Consider the following 22,088-nt stretch of genomic DNA (forward strand, 5'->3'; position numbering starts at 1 on the left):
AAAAAAAAAAAAAAAAAAAAGAGCAGGGGACCAAAAATAATCACTGGAACCTCTGTGTTTATAGCCTAGTCTTGTTTATTAGCAGGAAAGACTTTGTATGTATATGTTTAAAGAAAAGTCCAAGTTAAAGCTGAGAAATTTGTGTCCAATGGTCAAGTCACTGGAAGAACATACATGTACCTTCTTTATCTTGGTACATTTAATATTATAAATGGCAAGAGGTATCATCAGAAAACTGCTAGAAAAGTATACATGGTAACTTGGTAATCCTTATTTAGCTTAAAATATTTACATATAATTATAAACATGGTTCTTAAAATGTATTTTATAAAAAATTTATAATTTTTAAATATTCTTAATAAAAAGTTGACTAAATTAAGATAAATGGACTTCAAAATTTGTTCTCTGAGGTGCTAATGTTTTCAAACCTGTACTTTACCAGATTAATTTTAAAAACTGTCTGGGCTAGGAAAAAGAACCAGTTTGTGAAGTAAGCAGTATCTAGTGGTCAAACTGTACATAGAAATGCTCTTTAAAGTGTTTACCACAGTTTAGTAGAATTTAGTCACAGCTCCAGTAAATTCTGGGGACTAAGGATATGCATGGCACAAATTTAGAACTTTTTAATTATCTCACCAAAAAAATCACATTATGGTACCACGATTACATTTAACACTTGAGCATAGGTTTAAAAAAAAGAAATAATAGCAAAAACCAACTTACCTCTCATCTCCCAATATGGTACATCAAAAGAAGCATGTGGTTCTTTTTAAGGATGAACTTTGGTCTCCAGCCTTAAGACTGTGGGCAATTATTTTCAACCTTTCTAAACCCATTTCCCCTCTGTAATACAGTAGAACCTATCCTCACAGAAATGTTGTGAGGGATGAGATTAATATTCTAGAATAATACCCTGCACATTGTGGTCATTCACTAAATCTTAGTTCTAACAAATGTTAAGGATTTTTTTTTTAAATGAACTAGCTCTGCAATTATAGTCCTGAGAGGTTGGTATTAATATCTTTATTTTACAGATGACAAAACTGACACTTAGGGGGCTTCCCTGGTGGCGCAGTGGTTGAGAGTCCGCCTGCCGATGCAGGGGACACGGATTCGTGTCCCAGTCCGGGAAGATCCCACATGACGCGGAGCGGCTGGGCACGAGAGCCATGGCTGCTGGGCCTGCGCGTCCGGAGCCTGTGCTCCGCAACAGGAGAGGCCACAGCAGTGAGAGGCCCGCGTACCGCAAAAAAAAAAAAAACCACACTTAACCAACTACTAAGTGGCAGAATACACATTCATTACCTCCCAATAATCCGTGACTTCACAAAACTGGTGATTTATGTCAGCCTGCAATGATTTAGGTGGATTCCATAAGTGCTTTGCAATTTAATTCATCACAGAATATTTACCATGTTTTCCCCTCATAAAGCTTAATATTCTATATCACATTCTTAACCATTCTCCTGTTTACATTTACCACAATTGTAGGAGTAAACATTTCTAGTAGAAGTGAGCTTCTTCAAAAGTGCTTCAATACTTATTAACATTAAAAAAAATAAATATTGAAATAACATACCTGTAAATGAAGATGACTGAGAATGTATTGATCCCTTATTAAGCATAGTCATTATCTGACCAACAAATTCCTTAGGAATAAAATTGGCATAAGGTAGAATCTCAGTGCTGATAAGCTGAACTACCTAAAACAAAAGATGCAAATTCAAAGGTATTTTTTTTTCTTGAAAGAGACTAACTCAAATGATAATTTCTAGAGTACAATTTAAATTTTATTTTAAAAGAAAATCAGTTAAAGAATCTTTCTTAATAGAAGTATACAACCATTTTAACGTTAATATGCAGGATAATAAGTCTGTTTCCCTCATCTGTCTTAGTAAATAACTTTATTACAAAATAGTCAATACTGTAAACTGTTTACTGTACAAAAACTTCAATAAGTTTTGATCTGCAACATGATAAATGCAAAGAGCGCTCTGGAGAAAAAGATCAGCATATGAAATGTATCCATGTTAGAATAAAGTATCTAAAACAGGGTTAAGAACATGATTTAAATCTCCTTTTAGAACCATAAAAATGAGCCATTAAGAAGTTATATTCATTTTTGTTAAATAGTTTATTTCTAACATACAATGTGTTATTTTGCCTTTTGAAGAGAAAGAAGAAAAGTTTGAGGAGTTTTCAAGAGTTAACATAGCAATGGGACAAAAGGCAATATTTTGCATCTATATATCGATATGATGCCTATGCTTTCTATGTAATTTATTTGATTTGCTTTATTTAAAAGTTCCCTTATCCCACTTAAAGGGAAAAAATAACCTCCCCCAACAAAAAAAATCCATAACCAAAAACTACTTCTTTAAATTCCAGTTATAATCAGCAAAATATATTCTTTAAAAAAACATTCATTATTTGCTTCTACATCTGGTTAAAAATAAAAAATCTGAGCAACTTATTGATTAATTTAAATACAAATATCTGATTTGTCAAACTATAAAGTATGCTCTCAAATACATGCTCACTGACTGATGGATTTATTTTACTAAACCAACTGTTTAAAATTATTAAATGGACACAGCTAAGTATCTGGACAACATGCACACAGCACAAAGCTAACAAATATAAGAAATTAATTTTTTAAATGTCAGTGCTTTAAAAATTAAACTTTAACCTTTGTGTTTTAATGCTTTTAGGTTCAAGCTCAACCTATCACTTTACTTTTTTTTTTTTTTTAGCAATTTTACAGTTTCAACATTTCTACTATTTGGTTTTCATAAATGGTCACAGGAAAATGTTTTAAATAGCTTCCTCACCTCAACATCAATACTTTCATTTCTTTGAAATTCTTGAATAGAGAGGTTATCTGGAGGTATGCTAAAAGAAAAATAAATAAAAGACTTGATTTTTAAAGGTAAAATATCTCCTTAAAATACAAACAGAAAATAAACAGAATTCGAGTATCAAAAAAATATATTTTCTCACCCAAGTTAGAACATTATCAGTTATTTAAAAGAACAGTATTTTTAATTAATTAGTATACATGACTAAGCTAATTACAAACATGAAATTCTAGCTACAAAAATAATTAGTCCAATCTTGAACTAAATAAAACCTGTAGAACAAAACTTCTTTTAATATTATGAATGAAAAACGAAGAAAAGTAAAGATACTATCAACTGGAGTTACAGCAAAAATTACCACTGTGACAAAAACTGAATTCACTTATATTGTCAGTAATTTCAGAGAAAGTTAAAAGAGCCTTAGTCAAGATGCTGCATTATTCATTCAGCAACAGCCCACTGAGCATTAATTTGTAATAAATACAATATACTAAATATCTTTACAGTAAAAGATAGAGAACATCTGGAAAGAAGTGGACTGATTCAGACTTTCTAAAACAGAACAGTGTTCCAACAAGATCAGAATAAATCAACAGTTCCGAGGGAACCAAAGCTAATTCTAGACCCTGTGGCTCTGAATAAGAATGAGCAGTATAGTTCTATTAAACTTATGAAACAATGAAATTTTAAGCACTTAAAAACAGCTGAGAATAGGATGGTAATGATTATAACAATAATAATGACAGCAAAAATTAGAGAGCCAGCCACTGTATTATGAGCTTTATTTACATTATGTCCTATGTTCCACAGTAACCACATGTATCATCATGTAATTGACAGAAGAGGAAACTGAAGGTTCGAATGGCTAGTAATATGACCAAGAACACATCGTAAATAAATGACAAGGCCACAATTTGAACCTAGATTTATATATTTGAGCCTAAGTTCTTTTCTTTTATAAAAGTTATAAATGTAAAAACAGTATTATCATATTTAGATTTAGAGGTACAGTATAGAGTTTTGTATCTAGAGCTATTTTTGCTCTATTTGGTATTATTTGGTTTATCTAACCACAGGTATTAAAATACACACACACACAAAGACAAATACCAATTGGCTAACTATTGTACTAATAAAAAAAAAGCTTATCAGGAACATACAGTATTAATATTATTGGGATCACATATCAGAAACACTGAACCTTATTTTTTTTTTGAGACTTCCAATTTTTAAAATAGATTTCATTTATTTATTTGTTCATTTTTGGCTGCACTGGGTCTTTGTTGCTGCACGCGGGCTTTCTCTAGTTGTGGCGGGGGTGGGGCTACTCTTCATTGCAGTGCGAGGGCTTCTCATTTCAGTGGCTTCTCTTGTTGCAGAGCACAGGCTCTAGGTGCACGAGCTTCAGTAGTTGTGGCTCACGGGCTCTGGAGCGCAGGCTCAGTAGCTGTGGCGCACAGGCTTAGTTGCTCCGCGGCCTGTGGAATCTTCCTGGACCAGGGCTCAAACCCGTGTCCTCTGCATTGGCAGGCGGATTCTTAACCACTGAGCCACCAGGGAAGCCCCTGAACTGTAGCTTTAAAATATCTTATAATGAGGGAAGAGAGGAGCATACAAAGCTGAAAGGTTCACTCCTCCTAATCCTAATGATCAATAAAATCAGGAATTTATTCAATTGTGCACAGGTTGAATCTTCCGATCTCAGAACTCACACTAATGTTTATTTATTTTAATTTAGAGTTAGTATCCTTTCTAGATACTGTGAGCATATCAAAAAACATTGGCCGAGCTTTTAAAAACACAGATGATTAACAGAATTTACCTATCAATTATAAAGGGAGATAGTCAATATTGTAGGTACAAATGGGCCATATAAGATCCGTATAGTCTCTAAGCTTGAGGAGTACAGTAGTTAGTAATTTAAAAAAATCTTTTTCATGAATCTTTATTTGAAAGAAAAGAGGCTTCAAACTGATAAAGTATTATGTGTATTCTCATCAGTTCTCTCTGAATGGTACATTAAGATTATTTTTTGAGATATAATTCATACACCATAAAATCCACCCTTTTAAACTGCACAATTCAGCTTTTTAGTATGTTCACAAAGTTGTGCAATGGTCACCTCTTTTACTTCTAGAACATTTTCATCACCTCCAAAAGAAACTCTGTATCCATTAGTAGTCACTCCCCATTCTACCCTCCTCCCAACTCTGGTAATCATGAATCTATTTTCTATCTCTACTGATTTGCCTATTCTGGATGTATCACATAAATGAGACCATATAATATATGGCCTTCTGTGTCTGGGTTCTTTCACTTAGCGTAATGATTTCAAGATTCATCTATGTTGTAACATGCATCAGTATTTCACTCCTTTTTATGGCTGAATATTCCACTGTATGGATGTACATATCACATTTAATCTATCCATTCATCAGTTGAACATTTGGATTGTTTTCATTTTTTGGCTGTTATAATGCTGCTACAAACATTAGTGTACAAGTTTTTGTGTGAACACGTTTCATTTCAATTCTTTTGGGTAGTACTTAGTGATTTTTAACTGAAGGTCAACAGACTATTAATTGTATCAATTCCCACTAGCCCACGTGTCTTCTAGAGGACAAGTACCGTGTTTTGGTACTCAAAGGGTGGCTGAATGAATTCCTAACAGACTTTAAGTGTCCACCAGGTTACAGTCCTTATGTCTCTCATTTTTAATTGTTTTTCTTTCACTCATTTAAACAATTCATTCACTTATGATAGTCCTCAGTGATGTCAAAAGCCTCCTGTTTCTTCTAGCTGATTTTGGTTTTATTTGTTTTCTTTGTTACTGTACTGTTGCTGTTACTGTATGAAAGCAGCTTGCAGACCATAAACAGTTGGGAAACATCACAGAGAAAGGTATGGTTATTCACACAGTCTTTGAGTATCAGCAATTAGGTTAAAAAACTTATAAATGTTCCAATATAAAAGATACTCAACTATTCATATTATCTAAAAACCTAAGTCATGCTATTCCAAACACTCTTCCTACTGTTCAAATACTACTACTGATAGATTTCAATTATAGAACATTGTGTATATGCGCCATAAAATAAAATTTAAAATCTAACAGTTTGTGATTTTCCAAAGTAATCAATTATTTGGGAAACAAAAACAAAGGCAAAATCTTCTCAAGAAACTGTGAAAGTGTGCATGGTTTTTAAGTTCTCTTAGTGAGCACTGCATTTTTATCATCAACTAATAAAAGCTTTCACTTTGAGCCTTAAGGTATTTTTGGACTATGAAATAAAAACTAAATTGGCTTTATCAATGTAAACTATTCAATTAAAAACACTGATTAAAACATTAAGTCAAAATACATAAAATAATTGTGGACTTTTACAACTAGTCAAATCAGTTAATTTAGTCTTACAATTAAGGACAATGATGCCAACTGAGAGGAAATGACCAGTTCAAGGTGAACAGAAAGTAGGTGGCAGAGTCAAGAGTAGGCCACAGATCTCCTGACTCTCAATACACCGTATCTTTCTATTACTTGATGCAGTAGAAGGCTTAAATGTATAACTAGAATAACCACAACTTAGAACACTGATTCTGTGTTACTTAGTACCAGAATTTAGTACCTTTATTTTTTTTCTAGCCGTTTAAAAAAACCCCAAATTTAGGGGTAAATTTCCTAGTCCCAGTTATTTAAAGTTTTGGTCTTTAAGTTTTTAGTTTAAAATATAGCTGTTTCACGGTAAAGGATATGGATAATGTCAGTTTCTCTTAAGTGAAAGAAATAATGATTATGAGGATAATAGTAGGAGCAAGCATTTTAATAGAAGCACTTACATTCCAGGAACTATTCTAAGCATTCATTTAAATGATTTAATCCTCACAATAACCCTATGAGTTAGGTAGCATTACTATTCCTATTTAGCAGATGAGGAAAATGAGTCACTGAAACATAAATAAGTTGTACAAAATATCACAGTTACAAAGTTGTACAGTTGGGATTTGAATCCAGGTAATCTGGCTCCTGAGTCAATGCTCTTATCCTCTATGTTAACTGTTTCTTAAACTGTGTGATTTTTCAACATACTCAAACCTTTAATGTAAGTAGGGCCTCCAACAGGCAAAATACTGTAATGAAATTATACTACAACTGCATGAATACAAAAATTACATAAAATGTTAATTACCTATTATTAGGCCTTTGTTTCTCTACCTACTTTCCTGTACACAAAGAAAGTACTTAAGAAACTGAATTTAATAAAATAAGAACAAAGCTTGGAAAATGAAGAATGTTCAATAAGAAACTTGAGAATAAGAAAGATGGTGGAAAGACTCAGTCATAGGAAAAGAAATTCTTAAAGAAGTTTTACTCATTTCAAAAAAACTGATCTAAGCTCATTCAACTTATTAATAGGGCAACATGCATATACAGACAGATAATTGAGAAAGAAAAAGAAAAGTTTAAATTTCTAAATCTGTTTGCTTCATACAAATTAACGTAGTGACTTAGGCAACAGAGTCCACAAAGGAACTCAAATACCCAGGGTTATTTTAAAAATGAAAACAGAATTTGCTTAGATATGCTTTGTGAGTCACTATCATTTTCCTGCATATATTCAATATAAAGAATATGCTTGCATTGGTATTAATAAGATTTCTAGAGTTGAGAAATATATAAGAAAGCAAAACAAAGTCTGACCAGTTATGGAAACAGAAATTACGATCACATGTCATTACTTCCAATTCTGAAATATCAGAGAAGACTTTATAGAGAAAAATGTAAGTTAACCTTCTGCACTCTACAACTTTTCTTTACTTAATAACTAAACCACATTAGAAAGATAGAAACTTTTCAGTTAAATCATTCTGTGTAGACTCATCTGATCATTATCAATATGCCAATGTAGGTTTTTCTTCAAGTATATGAAATTTATAATTTAAATGGTTTCAAACTAACAATTTTTAATGATTAAATAGCAGTGCATGACACATTCATCCTTCTATAGTTTTAAAAAATGATTAATGGGGCTTCCCTGGTGGCGCAGTGGTTGAGAGTCTGCCTGCCGATGCAGGGGACACGGGTTCGTGCCCCGGTCCGGGAAGATGCCACATGCCGCGGAGCAGCTGGGCCTGTGAGCCATGGCTGCTGAGCCTGCGCATCCGGAGCCTGTGCTCCGCAACGGGAAAGGCCACAACAGTGAGAGGCCCGCATACCACAAAAAAAAAAAAAAAAAAGATTAATGGATAAAAAAAAATAGAAAAACTTTTGTTGTCATAGAATTTCACCACTCTAGCAAAAAGGAAAATTAGATTGTAGGAGTACTGAAGACTACCTACCTATCACAGCTATTACTGGTTAAGTCCATCTTTAGTAAAATGGCACATTTGAGATTAGTGCTGCCAAACAGAACTTCCTGTGATGATGGGAATGTTCAATGATCTGCAGTACCCACTAGAGCAACCACTAGCCACACATGGCAATGTTGAAACGTGGCTAGTGAGAATGAAGAACTGAGTTATTAATGTGACTTAGTTAATTAAAAATTTAAGTTAACTGTAGCTAGTGACTGCTGTATTAGATAGTATAGCTCTAGAGAGACTGCAGCAGACTCCTCATTCAAAAAATTCCGTATTCTAATTACCTTATTCTCATTCAGTGAGGGGTCAAAATAGCATCCTTAAGATACACCCTCAGTTGGAATGTATACAATGAAAATTCCATTCTTCTTTGCAAAACTTAAACATCTTAAAGAGCTGTTCGTTATTACCAATGATTTTATTTATTCTAAAAAAACTCATTTTCTGAAGTTGTTTTTCTCTTGTAATGCTAAATGGGCATCAGATTTTTAAAATGGACCTTCTTAACTTCATCGAGTTAAAACCATGGCTCCTTAATTATGATGCATTCATGTGACCTTATATATAGACCCCTGTCTTACAACCAAAACACTGTAAAGAGCAAAAATCTCCACTACTCACAGATAATGTACCCAGTGGATAAATGCCTAATCCACTTCTTCTTTGTATACAATCTAGCAATCTTAAGAGTCAATTACTTTGTTAATGAATAATGAGAAATACTGTTTTTAGAGCAATTACAGGTATAATGTGTACTTCTTGAAAGACTGTCTTAACTGTAAAAATGAATAAGCTGACCTTTTAGTAAAGAGAAAGTCTTCAAAAGTGTTGGCTAGTTCTGGCCACATACTGTCAAATTTTCCAGAAGAAGCATGCTGCCGGGCAACAGGTAGCCCAATAGAAAGAACTTTGAGGAGAGAAGATACTGCTAGTTTCCATGTGCTTTCAGAAGGGCAGGAATACTTCAAGCTGAGAGGAACCCTAAGAGTCTGTGAAAATAAAGACAGTTTAAGATAAGTACTAATTAAAACAAACACACACAGCTTTAATTACTTTTAAAAAAACTATAGCTGAGAGCAAAAAATAATAACATAGGTATTTTCATTTTAAATAGGATGTTATTTTCTAGAAAGACCAATTCTCAGACATGGTCCTCAAATCATACTGCCTAGAAAGATATACTTTTTTTTTTTTGGCCACTTCCCGAGGCATATGGGATCTTAGCTCCCCGACCAGGGACAGAACCCGCACCCTCAGCACTGAAAGCACAGAGTCCTAACCACTGGACCGCCAGGGAATTCCCTAGAAAGGTATACTTTTAAGTCCTGTGTCAATTTTATAAACAATGACCCTGAATAAGGAGTGAATAATAACCTTTTCGAACCTCGGTTTCGCATCATAAAAAATAGAGATGTTTTCTGAAAAGTTAAGAGTAAGAAACTTACAATTTTGCAGCTTCTCCAACTTGATGTTATAAAATTAGTTCTCCTGGCAGAAAATAATTTGACTGATGGGGTTTCTCCCATCCAAGAGAGATCAATACTGCTTATATTTTTTCACTAATGGTTAGGTAAACATGGCCTAGAGTATCATTACTTTGAAGTCTTATACTTTATCTTTAGAATTCTTTGAATTTTATACTCTACACTAACATTTTAATGTATTTTTTTCCTTTTCCAAATATTTGAGAAAAGCTGATAATTCAAGAACTTGGTTTATTTTATCATTAACCCTTGAGAACACAGCACAGCATCTGAACTATGTCTAGTGACTAAAATATTGAGACTTACTTTTTAATTGGTCAACTTCTGAGACAGGTTGCTGTTAATCATCAAAGAACTAATTCAGTGGTTCAGAATGAATTTCTCTGGTCATAGTACTATCCAACAACTAAGACTAGACTGACCAAACTATCACAGTGAGTTATCCCAGAGCACCATCAATAAATAGTTTCAGCATACGGTAGTTTGATAATGTGCATTAGACTGAAAATTCAGCTTTTATATAAAAATTCTAGTCTGAGAAAGATAAAGAGTAGATGAGATACATTTTCATATTTTAATGTTATGGAGTGAACATAAAACCTGATTTCATCATCCTCCACACAAATGATTACTGAATACTCACACAGTGAACATGTGAACCATTACATATTAGCATGAAATGGGCCTCCACTAACAGATAATTAGCCTACCCAGAATCTATTTATCTCTTTCCCCTCCCCACATCCAGTTGGAAATTAGGGTAAAGAGATGATTAGTTTATTAAGCCAATCAATCTACTCCATTTCTCTGGCCATAATCACTGATTCAAGACTGGGCATGGGACTAAAGCCGATTCACTTAATTTTAGTAACTTAAGAAGAATCTGATAAACACACACCTGCTACTGACATATAATCCCTTTATTAGCCTACAACTATGAGAAGAAACATAGTTAGGATGCAGTCAACCCCTTGGAAAGCAGAACAGGGAAAAAATTTTTGGTTTTTGGTGATAGTACTGAACCACTGGATCAACCAATCCTAAAGCCCTCCATCTCTGAATTTTCCAACTAAGCCTGTCCCTTTATTGTTAAAGCTAGTCAGAGCCTGAATTTGTGTCATATGCAAACAAAAGAATACTAAATTATACACCGGCCACTCTGAATTAACATGTTATAACCCAAGATTAGATAAATGAAAAGTATGGTTTACCACTAGATTAATATTTTACCAATGTCAAGGGAATATTAAGCACAGCAAATATATTTGATTTATACATTTATTTTTTAAAATATTTAAGCAACTAATACAGAGATTGGCACAGAGTATATACTCAGTAAATGTATATGGAACTGGAAAATTCAGTTCTTGCTGTCACGAAGCTCACAATTTCTGAGGAAGGAAAAGCCTTGTCCAATTAACCACAATGCAATGTAGTAAGTGGCATCAATGAAGTGCTCTGGAGTACAGAAAACTGATTATTTAATGCCTTAAAAAATACAAGCTGATTCATGTCACTCCTCCATGTTCAAACCTTCAATGGTTAAAGAATAAAATCTGATGCTTTACGATGGCTTGTAATACCCATAGCCACTTTCTTTTTTTTTTTTTTTTTTTAATTTATTTATTTATTTTTGGCTGTGTTGGGTCTTCGTTTCTGTGCGAGGGCTTTCTCCAGTTGCGGCGAGCGGGGGCCACTCCTCATCGCGGTGCGCGGGCCTCTCACCATCGCGGAAGCCCCCATAGCCACTTTTTCAGACCTATTCCAGGCCCTGCCACCTCGCTAAGTGGGATTTCTCAACACTGCTTTAAAAATATACCATGATCTTTTATATTGCTTAATGGATCTATATCTCCTTCTCCCTTTTTGCTGGTACTCCTTCTTCAAATGTTACTTCTGTTAATCCTTGCCAAGATCCCGATGGCAGTTATTTCCTTGTCTATTGAGGGAAGGCGGAACCTAACTTTTTATTCAACACTGACTACTTGGCAAGTATCATTAAATGCCATATCTCAATTGAATCTCTTAATGGTTAAGACATGAAATTTGTATTGGTATTACCCTTCTTTTACAGATGAGGAACACTCTCAGGCTCATCTGCCCCCAAATCATAGAGCATCCTGTCCTAAGAAACAGGATGCTTATTGTCTTATGTGGCAAAATTTAAGAATCATAAAAAATCGAATTCACTCTTACTTTAAAATATTTTTCATTAAAAAAACTTTCTCATTTTAAAGAAACGGCTTCCTGGGCTTCCCTGGTGGTGCAGTGGTTGAGAATCCGCCTGCCAATGCAGGAGACACGGGTTCGAGCCCTGGTCTGGGAGAATCCCACACGCCGCAGAGCAACTGGGCCCGTGAGCCACAACTACTGAGCCTGCGTGTCTGGAGCCTGTGCTCCACAACAAGAGCGGCCGCGATAGTGAGAGGCCCGTGCACTGTGATGAAGAGTGGCCCCCGCTCGCCGCAACTAGAGAAAGCCCTCACACAGAAAGGAAGATCCAACACAGCCAAAAATAAATAAATAAATTAAAAAAACAAAACAAAAACGGCTTCCTAAATAATATCCATGAATGTTGGAGAAGAGTAACTATAAATAATAACAAATTATATTTTCCATTTATCTCAATATATGATAATATATTATTACCTAAAGAGAAATTTCAATAATACATTATTAAATGAAAGTATGGAAATTAAAAAAAAATACCTTAATAATATTCTGGAGTACTTTCTCATTCACCACTGCTTTGTGACAGGCTGTTTTTTGGTATAAATCCACAACTACTTCTAAAGACCTTTCAGCAAATGGTACATAATTCAAGGCTACCCATTCCGCCTAGAAAGTAATATTTTCACAGAGTTAAAATAAAAATGAGATTAAATGAAATCGTATTGTTTTCAAAGAGAAAGCTTCTTTGTCTTAAAGTTTAGGCCTTGGTTTTAGGCCAGATTATATTATGTGCAAAGTTTTCAAAGAGATATGTACTTCATGAAAGAATAATTTTCAGCCAGGCAAAAATTAAAACTATCAGGAAAAGTACATAGAGCATTCTATCAAAAACTGGGAAAGATGTACTTTATTTGTTGCCAATAGGTTAGGACAATTTTAGGAAATTTAACTCACCGGTGCAAATAGTTGGATCTATTGTGATTCCATTGTGTTGCAAGACAAATAGAATGAGAAAAGTTAATACACATTAAAACTACGTTTCGGACCATGTAAAATTATAATTTTTATGTTGAGTGAACAAAATCAGCATGTGCATGCATTCAGAAATTTACTTTTCCCCTAAGCCAAAACAAAGTTAAAATTTGCCAACTATGGCTATAAAAATCTTTTATGTAAAATCCAACTAAATTTCACACCAGTAGTAGACTTATTTAGTACACACAGATTTCTTCATTTTGTATTGCAGATATCTATTTTAGATAAGATTAGGCTTAGGGATTTAGAAGCCATTTTATAGCGGAATGAGGACACAAAGAAGGGAACTACGAAGAAAGAGTAACATGCAAGGCCAAACTTTCTGGAGAACCACTTGGGAAAAGAAAGTAATAAACAAACAAACACACAAAAGGAACACAGAAAAGGTCTTCCAAATAGTGTTTCTTTTCAGCTTAAACTATTAACATACATATGAAAGTTTATTTGTGAATGAAATTTTTCTGGGATAATCAAAGTCCATCTTAAGTGGAACTGACTATATCTATAAGCCATGAAATCTTACAGAGTAAATATAATTTATAGCAAGTTACCTGATTATATTTTGCATTTGCAATGTGTTTTGTTTCTAGCTGTCCATACTGTGGAGGTTTACAGGAAAATTCTACAAATGCCAATAACTGGTCAAATATAGCTGGATACATTATCTGCATGTTTTCCGGTCCTATACAGATGGCCTATAAAAACAATATATGAATAGTAGAATGCATAATCTGAACTCCATTAAGTTCTTTACTGTATATGCTTTTGTTTAACCAAAGAATCGAAAAGGCTGTCCTATTTTATGTTAAGTATTATACAATTTTTTATAAGCCCTGAAGGATATTTAAGCTATTTTAAACTATTATTGAATAAAGTGTAGGCTAAATGTATTAATCAGCTAAAAAACGTTTTTTAATTAAAAGTGTGGCTTATTACTCAGCAGACTAAACAAAGGGCAAGCACTTAAAGAGAAAACCCAGGCAGTTCTGAGGTTCCACAATCTGATCATTTGTTCAGTAATATACCCATCAGACCATTTACAATGCTTCACTGACTAAGATGATACTGACTTCTACTTAAGTGATGGCTTTAATTTATTGAAACGACAGCTGATTCCTGTATCATGCCTGGTCCGCAGACTTTAACAAATAATCATGTTCATTACAGTCGGGAAAATAAGTTATGAATAAAAATTTGTTTCTAAAAGAAATGTATACAGTATATTAATTTTTAACAGAGCAGAGTATATTTAGTGTCTAATGTATCTAAATGTATAGACTTGATTTAAAACAAGAAAAATTTAATAGAAATTAAACTTAATGCTACAAATAATTTCATAAAACAAAACATATTCTGATACTGCAGATTTTAACTATTTCAAATACATTAAAAATACTTAAAAATAAATCTTATGTTTTTATTTTCTCTAGCGACAAATGTGTTTTCTCCTCCCATCCTTTCATATTTTCCTGTTTTAATGTTCGTTTCTCTCTGTGGGAAAAATATTTAATGATACGTTATGGAGTATCTAAAATATATTTGTGCTTTACAAAACAAAAAGCATGATCATTCTACACTTGAGGTACCCTCAAAATACAAAATCAAAATTCAAAGCATTTCAAAATTTTAAGGAATTTCTTTAAAAAGATGTGCACAACATTTGTATTTTCATGCAATCATGGCTTTTTTAACCTGTCAGATAAAAGACTAGTTTTATTTTCCCTCAGAGAAGAGGTAGCCATTTAGCTTTAACTGGTGTTTTAGATAAAATTATCTTGAGGTACAAAGAAGATAAGCAAAGTGCTGCCCATTAGTATGTTAGATTATCCTATAATTACAATGTGAAAGTAGAACAAAGATATCTAATACCATCTTTCCCTACTTGGTTACTTTTCTCAGAAACAGTGAATCATGAACTTGAAAGGTATACAGCCTAAAAAGATTCTCTCTACTAACTACTTTTAATAGTTTCACTGGTCTTCTTTATTAACCCCTTGCTGAGTCTTAACTCTTACAAGTAAACAAGTAGTAATTACTGTGGAAAAGATATAATTACCCTAAAATGAATTCTTTTATTTTCAGTGACAAAGCAAGGGAGGGAGGGAGAAGTCTGTGTGAAGACCTTAGAAAACTAAGTATCAAAATTTTTCTGAAAATACCTTAGCAACAAATAATGACCTGGACTATATGTTTTGATTTTCAGTGGTCCTTTATTAAAAAAAAAAAAACAAAAAACTAATAGTGTTACAGTTGAATTCTGGAATCTTAAAATGCATAATATGGAACCAACTCTTTTTTTCTTTTTTTTTTTTTACAACAAACTTCATTCTAAGAAAAAGTTATTATTGGCTTTCTTCAGTATTCTGAAGTTTATCAGAAAAGCCTATACATAAATCTGGTAACAGATTTTAATCCAAAAGCTAAGAATCCATAAGCAATCTGGACAACAGTTCTTATTAGTCCTTGAAAACTGTGTACGTGAAAAAAAGAAAAGAAACTGGACATCTAACCTCTCACATGGTTCAAGGTTTCTCTTATTAAGTCATTTGAAATAATTCAATCCGTGTGGCAATAAATAAGATAGATGCAGTCTCCTGATCTCAGAACTTAGGGAAAGCAGATAATCAAATTCTCAGGTCCCCCATGTATGCCAAAATATCTCGGTCAAAAAAAAAAAGTTGGCCTACATGACTAAATCATTTTGGTTGTGAACTAGTGATTTGAAAACCAAGGAAAAGACTATGACCCTGAAACCCTAAACAATGTAAGGGTAAACATGAAATTAGAAATGAGTTTTTCCTTTAGGAAGGAAAACTGCTTTTAATCAATAAAATGTTTTGCAGAATAGCTTATTAGTTTATGAATAAAGTCCCAAAGCAAGTAAATTTTGCTTGTGAAAAAATTTTCTGACACCTGTGGGGGGAAATATAAAAGCACCCTTACTTGGAAAAAGAAAAAGAAAGAAAAAATAAAAACACTCTTTACTAATAATGAAATACGTTTTCTGTTAGGAAATATTAAAGACCCTATATATTTGAATCACATTCAAGTATTATGAAACATCATTTAGATAATCACATAAGTAATAAACAATGGCTAGAGTGAAAATTAGTAATGCAAAATGATATCAATTTATATAAATAAAACTTCCTAAGTTTCCAACAATAAAACTTCCTAAGTTCCCAATTGAAGGTATATATTGCTTTCAAAGCCATTAAAAGTTCAAAGCTTAGAACAAATTCCTAGTAGTTGGGATGAATGATTCTACTTGTTTTCTTATTGCGAAAGCAGCAGTTTTTTTCCTAAATAAAATTATATGCTTTTTTCCCTGGAAAAAAGTTTTGGGGGTTTGTTGTTTCCTTTTGTTTACTATCCTCTACACATATAAAAGCTTGAATTAAACATCTGAAAGTTTTAGATTATGGGTATCTCACAAGGCCTATGCTCTCTTTCTCTAATATATTAACTTTTCCATTCCCTCTAAGGCAGTCTATAAGCAACTTATGTTCACAGTCAGGGAGAAAAAAGTTATTATTGACAGGCTACTTTTCTTCCCCCACTGAAAATAAAAGCAGCTCTTTTGATTTCAATTATGGAAAACTGATATCCCTACAATAAAGTTTTTTAAATGCCAGATTCTCTTAGATTTTAAGTTTCTACACAATTTGTTTCTCTGCACAGTGTAACTAGGGGTAAAGAGATCAAGGAATTACTGCTCGGCTAGACTTCCTCCAGAGTCATTCAAGGCATATTATGGTGTAGTAGAAACCACCATTCTTACTTTGAAAGTTTTCTTCAATCCAGTTGCATATAAGGCAATCATTCAATTAGAAAACATGATCTTCAGTACACAAATGGCTACTGATAACACATGTGTAATCAGAATCTAATACTTCCATTCTAATTTTGTTAGAATGTCATAGCAACTTTGTCGAGATTGCTGGCTCTTCAGGTGGCATTTTTTTTGTTTAGCATTTTGGTTGTTGTGAATTGTGCTAATAATTACCTTGACAGTTTAAAACGTTCTTTGATTTTGATCTGGTCTTGCTTGCTAACTGGAATGTGCTCAATAATTTTTAGGTCTGTCTTAATATATATATATACATATATATTTTGCAGTAACAAAACACACATAGGTTAAAACATATCTTTTTAAAATTTCTGTGAGAAAAATACTTTATAAATTTATTCTTACTTCTTTTTTAAAAAATATGGGCTTCCAACAATTCCAGAGCTAAATTTAAGTACAGATGAAAAAACCAAAATATAATCCTATGACCTATTAATTTTCTAATTATAGAGATACTTTACTAAAGTTGTCATTCCAAAAGTACATCCTCTTGTGAAGAGTTACATGAACAAACCAAAAAAGGCTGGTGAACAGAAGCAAGAGAATGCAGGCAGTTTCTTAAAGACTCTCAAAATAAACCTGAAATACCTTTTAAAATATATTAGAAAAATAAAAGTTTTAAAAATAACTGGATCTTTACAATCTTCTTTTTTGATCTTTACAATCTTGAATTCATCCCAAAGTATACACACACAACAATCCTGATGATCCAGAATTTATCCCAAAAAATATATAGCAAAGTAAAAAAAAGTTCCAGAGAACCATATTCAATATTGCTTAGATAGCCACTAAAATTCTATTACCTTTTGGAGAACATCTAGAGCTGTAAGTACAGCTTCCTGTAAACTTGTCAAAACTGCTTCAGTGTAAGATGGAAGAATGAAAGGGGATGCATCTGAACTTATTGGGACTGAAACGGCACTGTGTAGTATGACTCCCAACTTTTGCAAATCATCCATGTTGAAACCAGTTTTTATGTGTTGGTAAAGAGCTGGAAATATCTGAATTAAAGCTGTAAGAAAAGGCTGGCTGGGAATGAAAGTTAGTTTATCAAAAGTAATAGGAGGCTTAGTGCTTTCAGATCCAACTCTATACCAGGTATTCCATGCAGCCCACCAGAGATTCAAATCTTCAAGCTCATCAGTAACTACAGGTGGCTCAGAGCTGCTATATCTTCCAAGTCTTTCTCCAATGGAATCTGTTCTTACAAATGGCCTGTTCAGGCCAGGGCCTGATATGGACCCTAAAAGGACAGGCACAGGGACATTAACTGCAGGTGGTGTCTCAGGCTTATCTGAGTCTCTGACAGGGGTCACAATCTGTAAAATTTCCTGGAAGCTTTTCAGCGCAGCCAGAGATACTTCGTTGTTTTTGCTGAGTGCTGCTGATTGTATATGGTCAAGAAGAACATCCCATGCTCTTGAAAAATCTCCTATATTAGGAAGAGGAAAACAAAATTTATCACCATAAAAGAGATCAAATTTTCTCTTACTATTAGACACTTTAAAGTTTATTTGCTTTATTTTTCTGCTTAAATTCCTATAGAACTAGAAAAAATACGCTAAGGTACTAACAATGTGAATTAAAATCATTACAACCCAAAAACCCAGTAAAAAATTTTTGTCAGCTACAGGAACAAACAGCATCAAGAAGAGGATAATGAGTATATCAAACAAGGTTTTGGTCTTAAAAATAAAACTCTGTAAATGTATGTATACATGTTTCTATTCTAGTACTTCTGCCTAAGGAGAACAGAATAAAAACTTAAGAGGGTGAAAACAAAAACTTTTCAGTAACATCTTCAGTCTATCCATCTACCTTTATTAATGATTAAGTAAGATGTTCCCATTCTTAAGCATATTGGAAAAGTTAAAACAGAATGATACACGTTTTTTTATCTGTCTAAATGTTTAAAATAAACTGTAAATCATACTCCATAAAAATCTTAACTTTACACTTTGGTTTTCATATTTAAATAATTTTACAGTTGTGGAATTTTCTTAAACATTTTTCCCCCATCAGTGAGTTGCCAGGAGAAAATGCACCATAAAGATTAGACTGTCCTTTTACAATGAGTCTAAATTTATTTCTCCCATGTAAAACCGAGTCGACTGATCTACCATCAGCAGAACATGGGCTGAATGGTAGCTGTTGTTTCCACTAATCAATTCAATCTCTTGCTCTACTCCTGTGGCCAACTAAGCACGTTTATAATGAAACTCTCTATGGCCTGGTGTGGTTTGTTCCTATAAAGCCCAGCAAAAAATGATCTTGTTCCTACAGACATCTAGCCCAATGGCTTTGTTAGTAGCATGGATTATTACCCACCTATTTGTATTTAAATAATGCAAAAATCAGAGGAACTGACATTCTGCAAAGGATAACATTAAGTAGGCTATGAAATAGAGATAATCGAGGTTTAAAGAATTTCACTTCACAAAAGCTATCAAAGACTAGATGTTTTTTCAAGAAGGGATAAACCCATATGACTGAGGAAGCATTCAGTTAATTGGAAAGCTGGAACTGAGTCTGGTATAAAACAGTAAGTATTGCTCTGCCTTTACAGGATAAATGATAACACTTGCCCAGTTATATGCCTCTTCCTCTCCATACTTTAAAAAAAAAAAATTGAAGTATAAATTACATACAATAAAAAACAGATTTTTCAGTAAACTGTTCAAAGAGTTTAAAAAATTTTTGTCTAAAAACTATCAAAACAACAAAACAAAATACTTCTGCTTGTTGCCATTCCAGTCCAAAAGTCAGATGAAACGTTACGTTTCCCCACCAGAATGGTGACCAAGTCTCAGATTTAGAATATTCCATGCCATAGTTAGGAAAAAACCCAGTAATTCTTTCATTAATATATTCTATGTCTAGGAAGAAGTCTTCTTTCTAAAAGACTAGGTATAATTAAATATTGCACGTGGTTATGTTAAAAATATGAACCGCATTATTTAAAAATATTTTTAAAAATTTTTATACAATTTTTAAAGGTTACACTCTATTTACAATTATTACAAAATACTGGCTATATTCCAGTGTTGTAAAATACATCCTTGCAGCCTATCTTATATCCAATAGTTTGCAGCTTCCAGTCCCCCACCCTTGTATTGCCCCACTTGCCCCCTGTCCCCACTGGTAACCACTAGTTTGTTCTCTGTATCTGTGAGTCTGCTTCTTTTTTGTTATATTCACTAGTTTGTTTTATTTTTTAGATTCTACATAGAAGTGATATCATATCAGTATTTGTCTTTCTCTGTCTGACTTACTTCACTTAGCATAATGTCCTGCAAGTCTACCCATGTTGCTGCAAATGGCAAAATTTTCAACTACAAGAAAAAAACTGCAAAAAACCACAAACATGTGGAGGCTAAACAATATGCTACTAAACAGCCAATGGATCACTGAAGAAATCAAAGAGGAAATCAAAAAATACCTAGAGACAAATGAAAATGAAAATACAATGATCCAAAACCTTTGGGACGCCAGCAAAAGCAGTTCTAATAGGAAAGTTTATAGCAATACGAGCTTACTTCAGGAAATAAGAAAAATCTCAAATGAACAACCTAACTTTACACCTAAGGGAACTAGAGAAAAAAGAACAAAACCCAAAGTTAGTAGAAGGAAAGAAATCATAAAGATCAGAGCAGAAATAAATGAAATAGAGACTAAAACAACAATAGAAAAGATCAATGAAACTAAAATCTGCTTCTTTGAAAAGATAAACCAAATTGACAAACCTTCAGCCAGACTCATCAAGAAAAAAAGGGAGAGGGCCCAAATCAATAAAATCAGAAATGAAAAAGAAGAAGTTACAACTGACACCACAGAAATACAAAGAATCATAAGAGACTTCTATGAACAACTATACACCAATAAAATGGACAACCTAGAAGAAATGGACAAATTCTTTGAAAGAATCTCCCAAGACTGAACCAGGAAGAAACAGAAAATATGAACAATTATTGGTTATGAAATTGAATCAGTAATTTAAAAACTCCAATGAACAAACATCTAGGACCAGATGGCTTCATAGGTGAATTCTACCAAACATTTAGAGAAGAGTTAACACCTATCCTTCTCAAACTACTCAAAAAAAACTGCAGAGGAAGGAACACTTCTGAACCATTCTATGAGCATCACCCTGACACCATCTTATTCTAAAATAATAAAAACCATTTCCTAGTGTTCAAATTATAAAAAATCATCAAAGCTACATGAACTGCATCATGTCTTCATTTAAAAAAATCTAAATCTATTAGTTCTTAGCTTTTAAGATAAAGTAACTATCACAGAGGTATTAAAAACGATGCTTATTTGTCAAAACTCAGCAAACATACAGTTAAGATTGGCACATTTCATTATATGTAAATTTTACATGAAAACAAAAAACTAAGATTTAAAATGTATATGTATGTACATTATATATATATATGTATATATATATGTATATATAAAATAGAGAGAGCCCTAAAGTGTACATGATGAACACCACACAAAAATGCCCACGAAAAGAGTAAATATGCTTATGCTTTAACATAATGGGGGGGAAAGCCAACCATAAAATAATAAATTAAAAAAATAATATGTACTTGTTCACAATTATGTACAAAAGTACTTCTGTTCACTTTTCTCAACCACTCCCAGCCCTACCACCAGAATTGAAGGAAGTTATTATAATCTACACCAGAGTTTCTCAATCTCAATACTACTGACATTTTGGGTTGGATAACTCTTTGTTGTAGGGGCTATCCTGTGCATTGTAAGATATGTAGCAGCATCCCTGGCTGTTACTCCCCCCAGAAGCCAGTAGTGCATGTCCTTCCCCAGTTGTGACAACCAAAACTGTCTCCAGACATTGTCAAATATCCTGTGGGGGGAGGGAGTAGGTTGGGCAAAATTGGCCCTGGTTGAGAGGCACTGATCTACACCACCAAGTTTCCTCACCAGTCTAACAGTATCCTACCATTCTTTGTGGCCATTCCATTCCACACATACCATCTGAAGTGATATTTCTGAACTGCATATCTGATCACATCACATCATGGATTAAAACCTTCCAGTGCTCTTAGAATAAAGTCTTAACTTTTGAACATAACCTGCAAAGTGTTCCATGCTCTGGCCTCTCTCTACCTCTACAACCTGATGTGGAATTACACTTTTCTGTGTTCTCTTCATTCCAGACCTTCAAACATGCCAGGGTCCTCACCATCCCCATCTCCTCAATCTTCTCCCATCTCTTTTACACATTCTCTCTGCCTGTAAGGCTCTTCCCAGTTCCTCCTGCCCTTGCCCGATGAACTACTATGCAGATAAAATATTGCTTTC

The 22,088-nt window shown here is 33.5% G+C and overlaps 1 protein-coding gene across 4 annotated transcripts in view; it reads right to left on the reverse strand.

Moving 5' to 3' along the window:
• Positions 1-22,088, reverse strand: part of MON2 (MON2 regulator of endosome-to-Golgi trafficking) — a 121,210-nt gene that overhangs the window by 21,192 nt on the left and 77,930 nt on the right. For 3 of the 4 annotated variants that reach the window (XM_024736574.1, XM_024736571.1, XM_024736575.1), the window contains 7 exons: positions 17,561-18,189; positions 13,459-13,602; positions 12,827-12,844; positions 12,410-12,538; positions 9,015-9,205; positions 2,832-2,892; positions 1,580-1,703 (listed from right to left, as the gene is read on the reverse strand). In XM_024736574.1, the coding sequence (XP_024592342.1) occupies positions 1,580-1,703; positions 2,832-2,892; positions 9,015-9,205; positions 12,410-12,538; positions 12,827-12,844; positions 13,459-13,602; positions 17,561-18,189 (1,296 nt within the window). The remainder of the gene's footprint in view (positions 1-1,579; positions 1,704-2,831; positions 2,893-9,014; positions 9,206-12,409; positions 12,539-12,826; positions 12,845-13,458; positions 13,603-17,560; positions 18,190-22,088) is intronic. The other variant, XM_024736573.1, reaches the window with a different exon arrangement.

The sequence above is a fragment of the Neophocaena asiaeorientalis genome, unplaced genomic scaffold (genome assembly GCF_003031525.2).
Source record: "Neophocaena asiaeorientalis asiaeorientalis breed wild unplaced genomic scaffold, Neophocaena_asiaeorientalis_V1.1 scaffold134, whole genome shotgun sequence".
NCBI classification, from domain to species: Eukaryota; Metazoa; Chordata; class Mammalia; order Artiodactyla; family Phocoenidae; genus Neophocaena; species Neophocaena asiaeorientalis.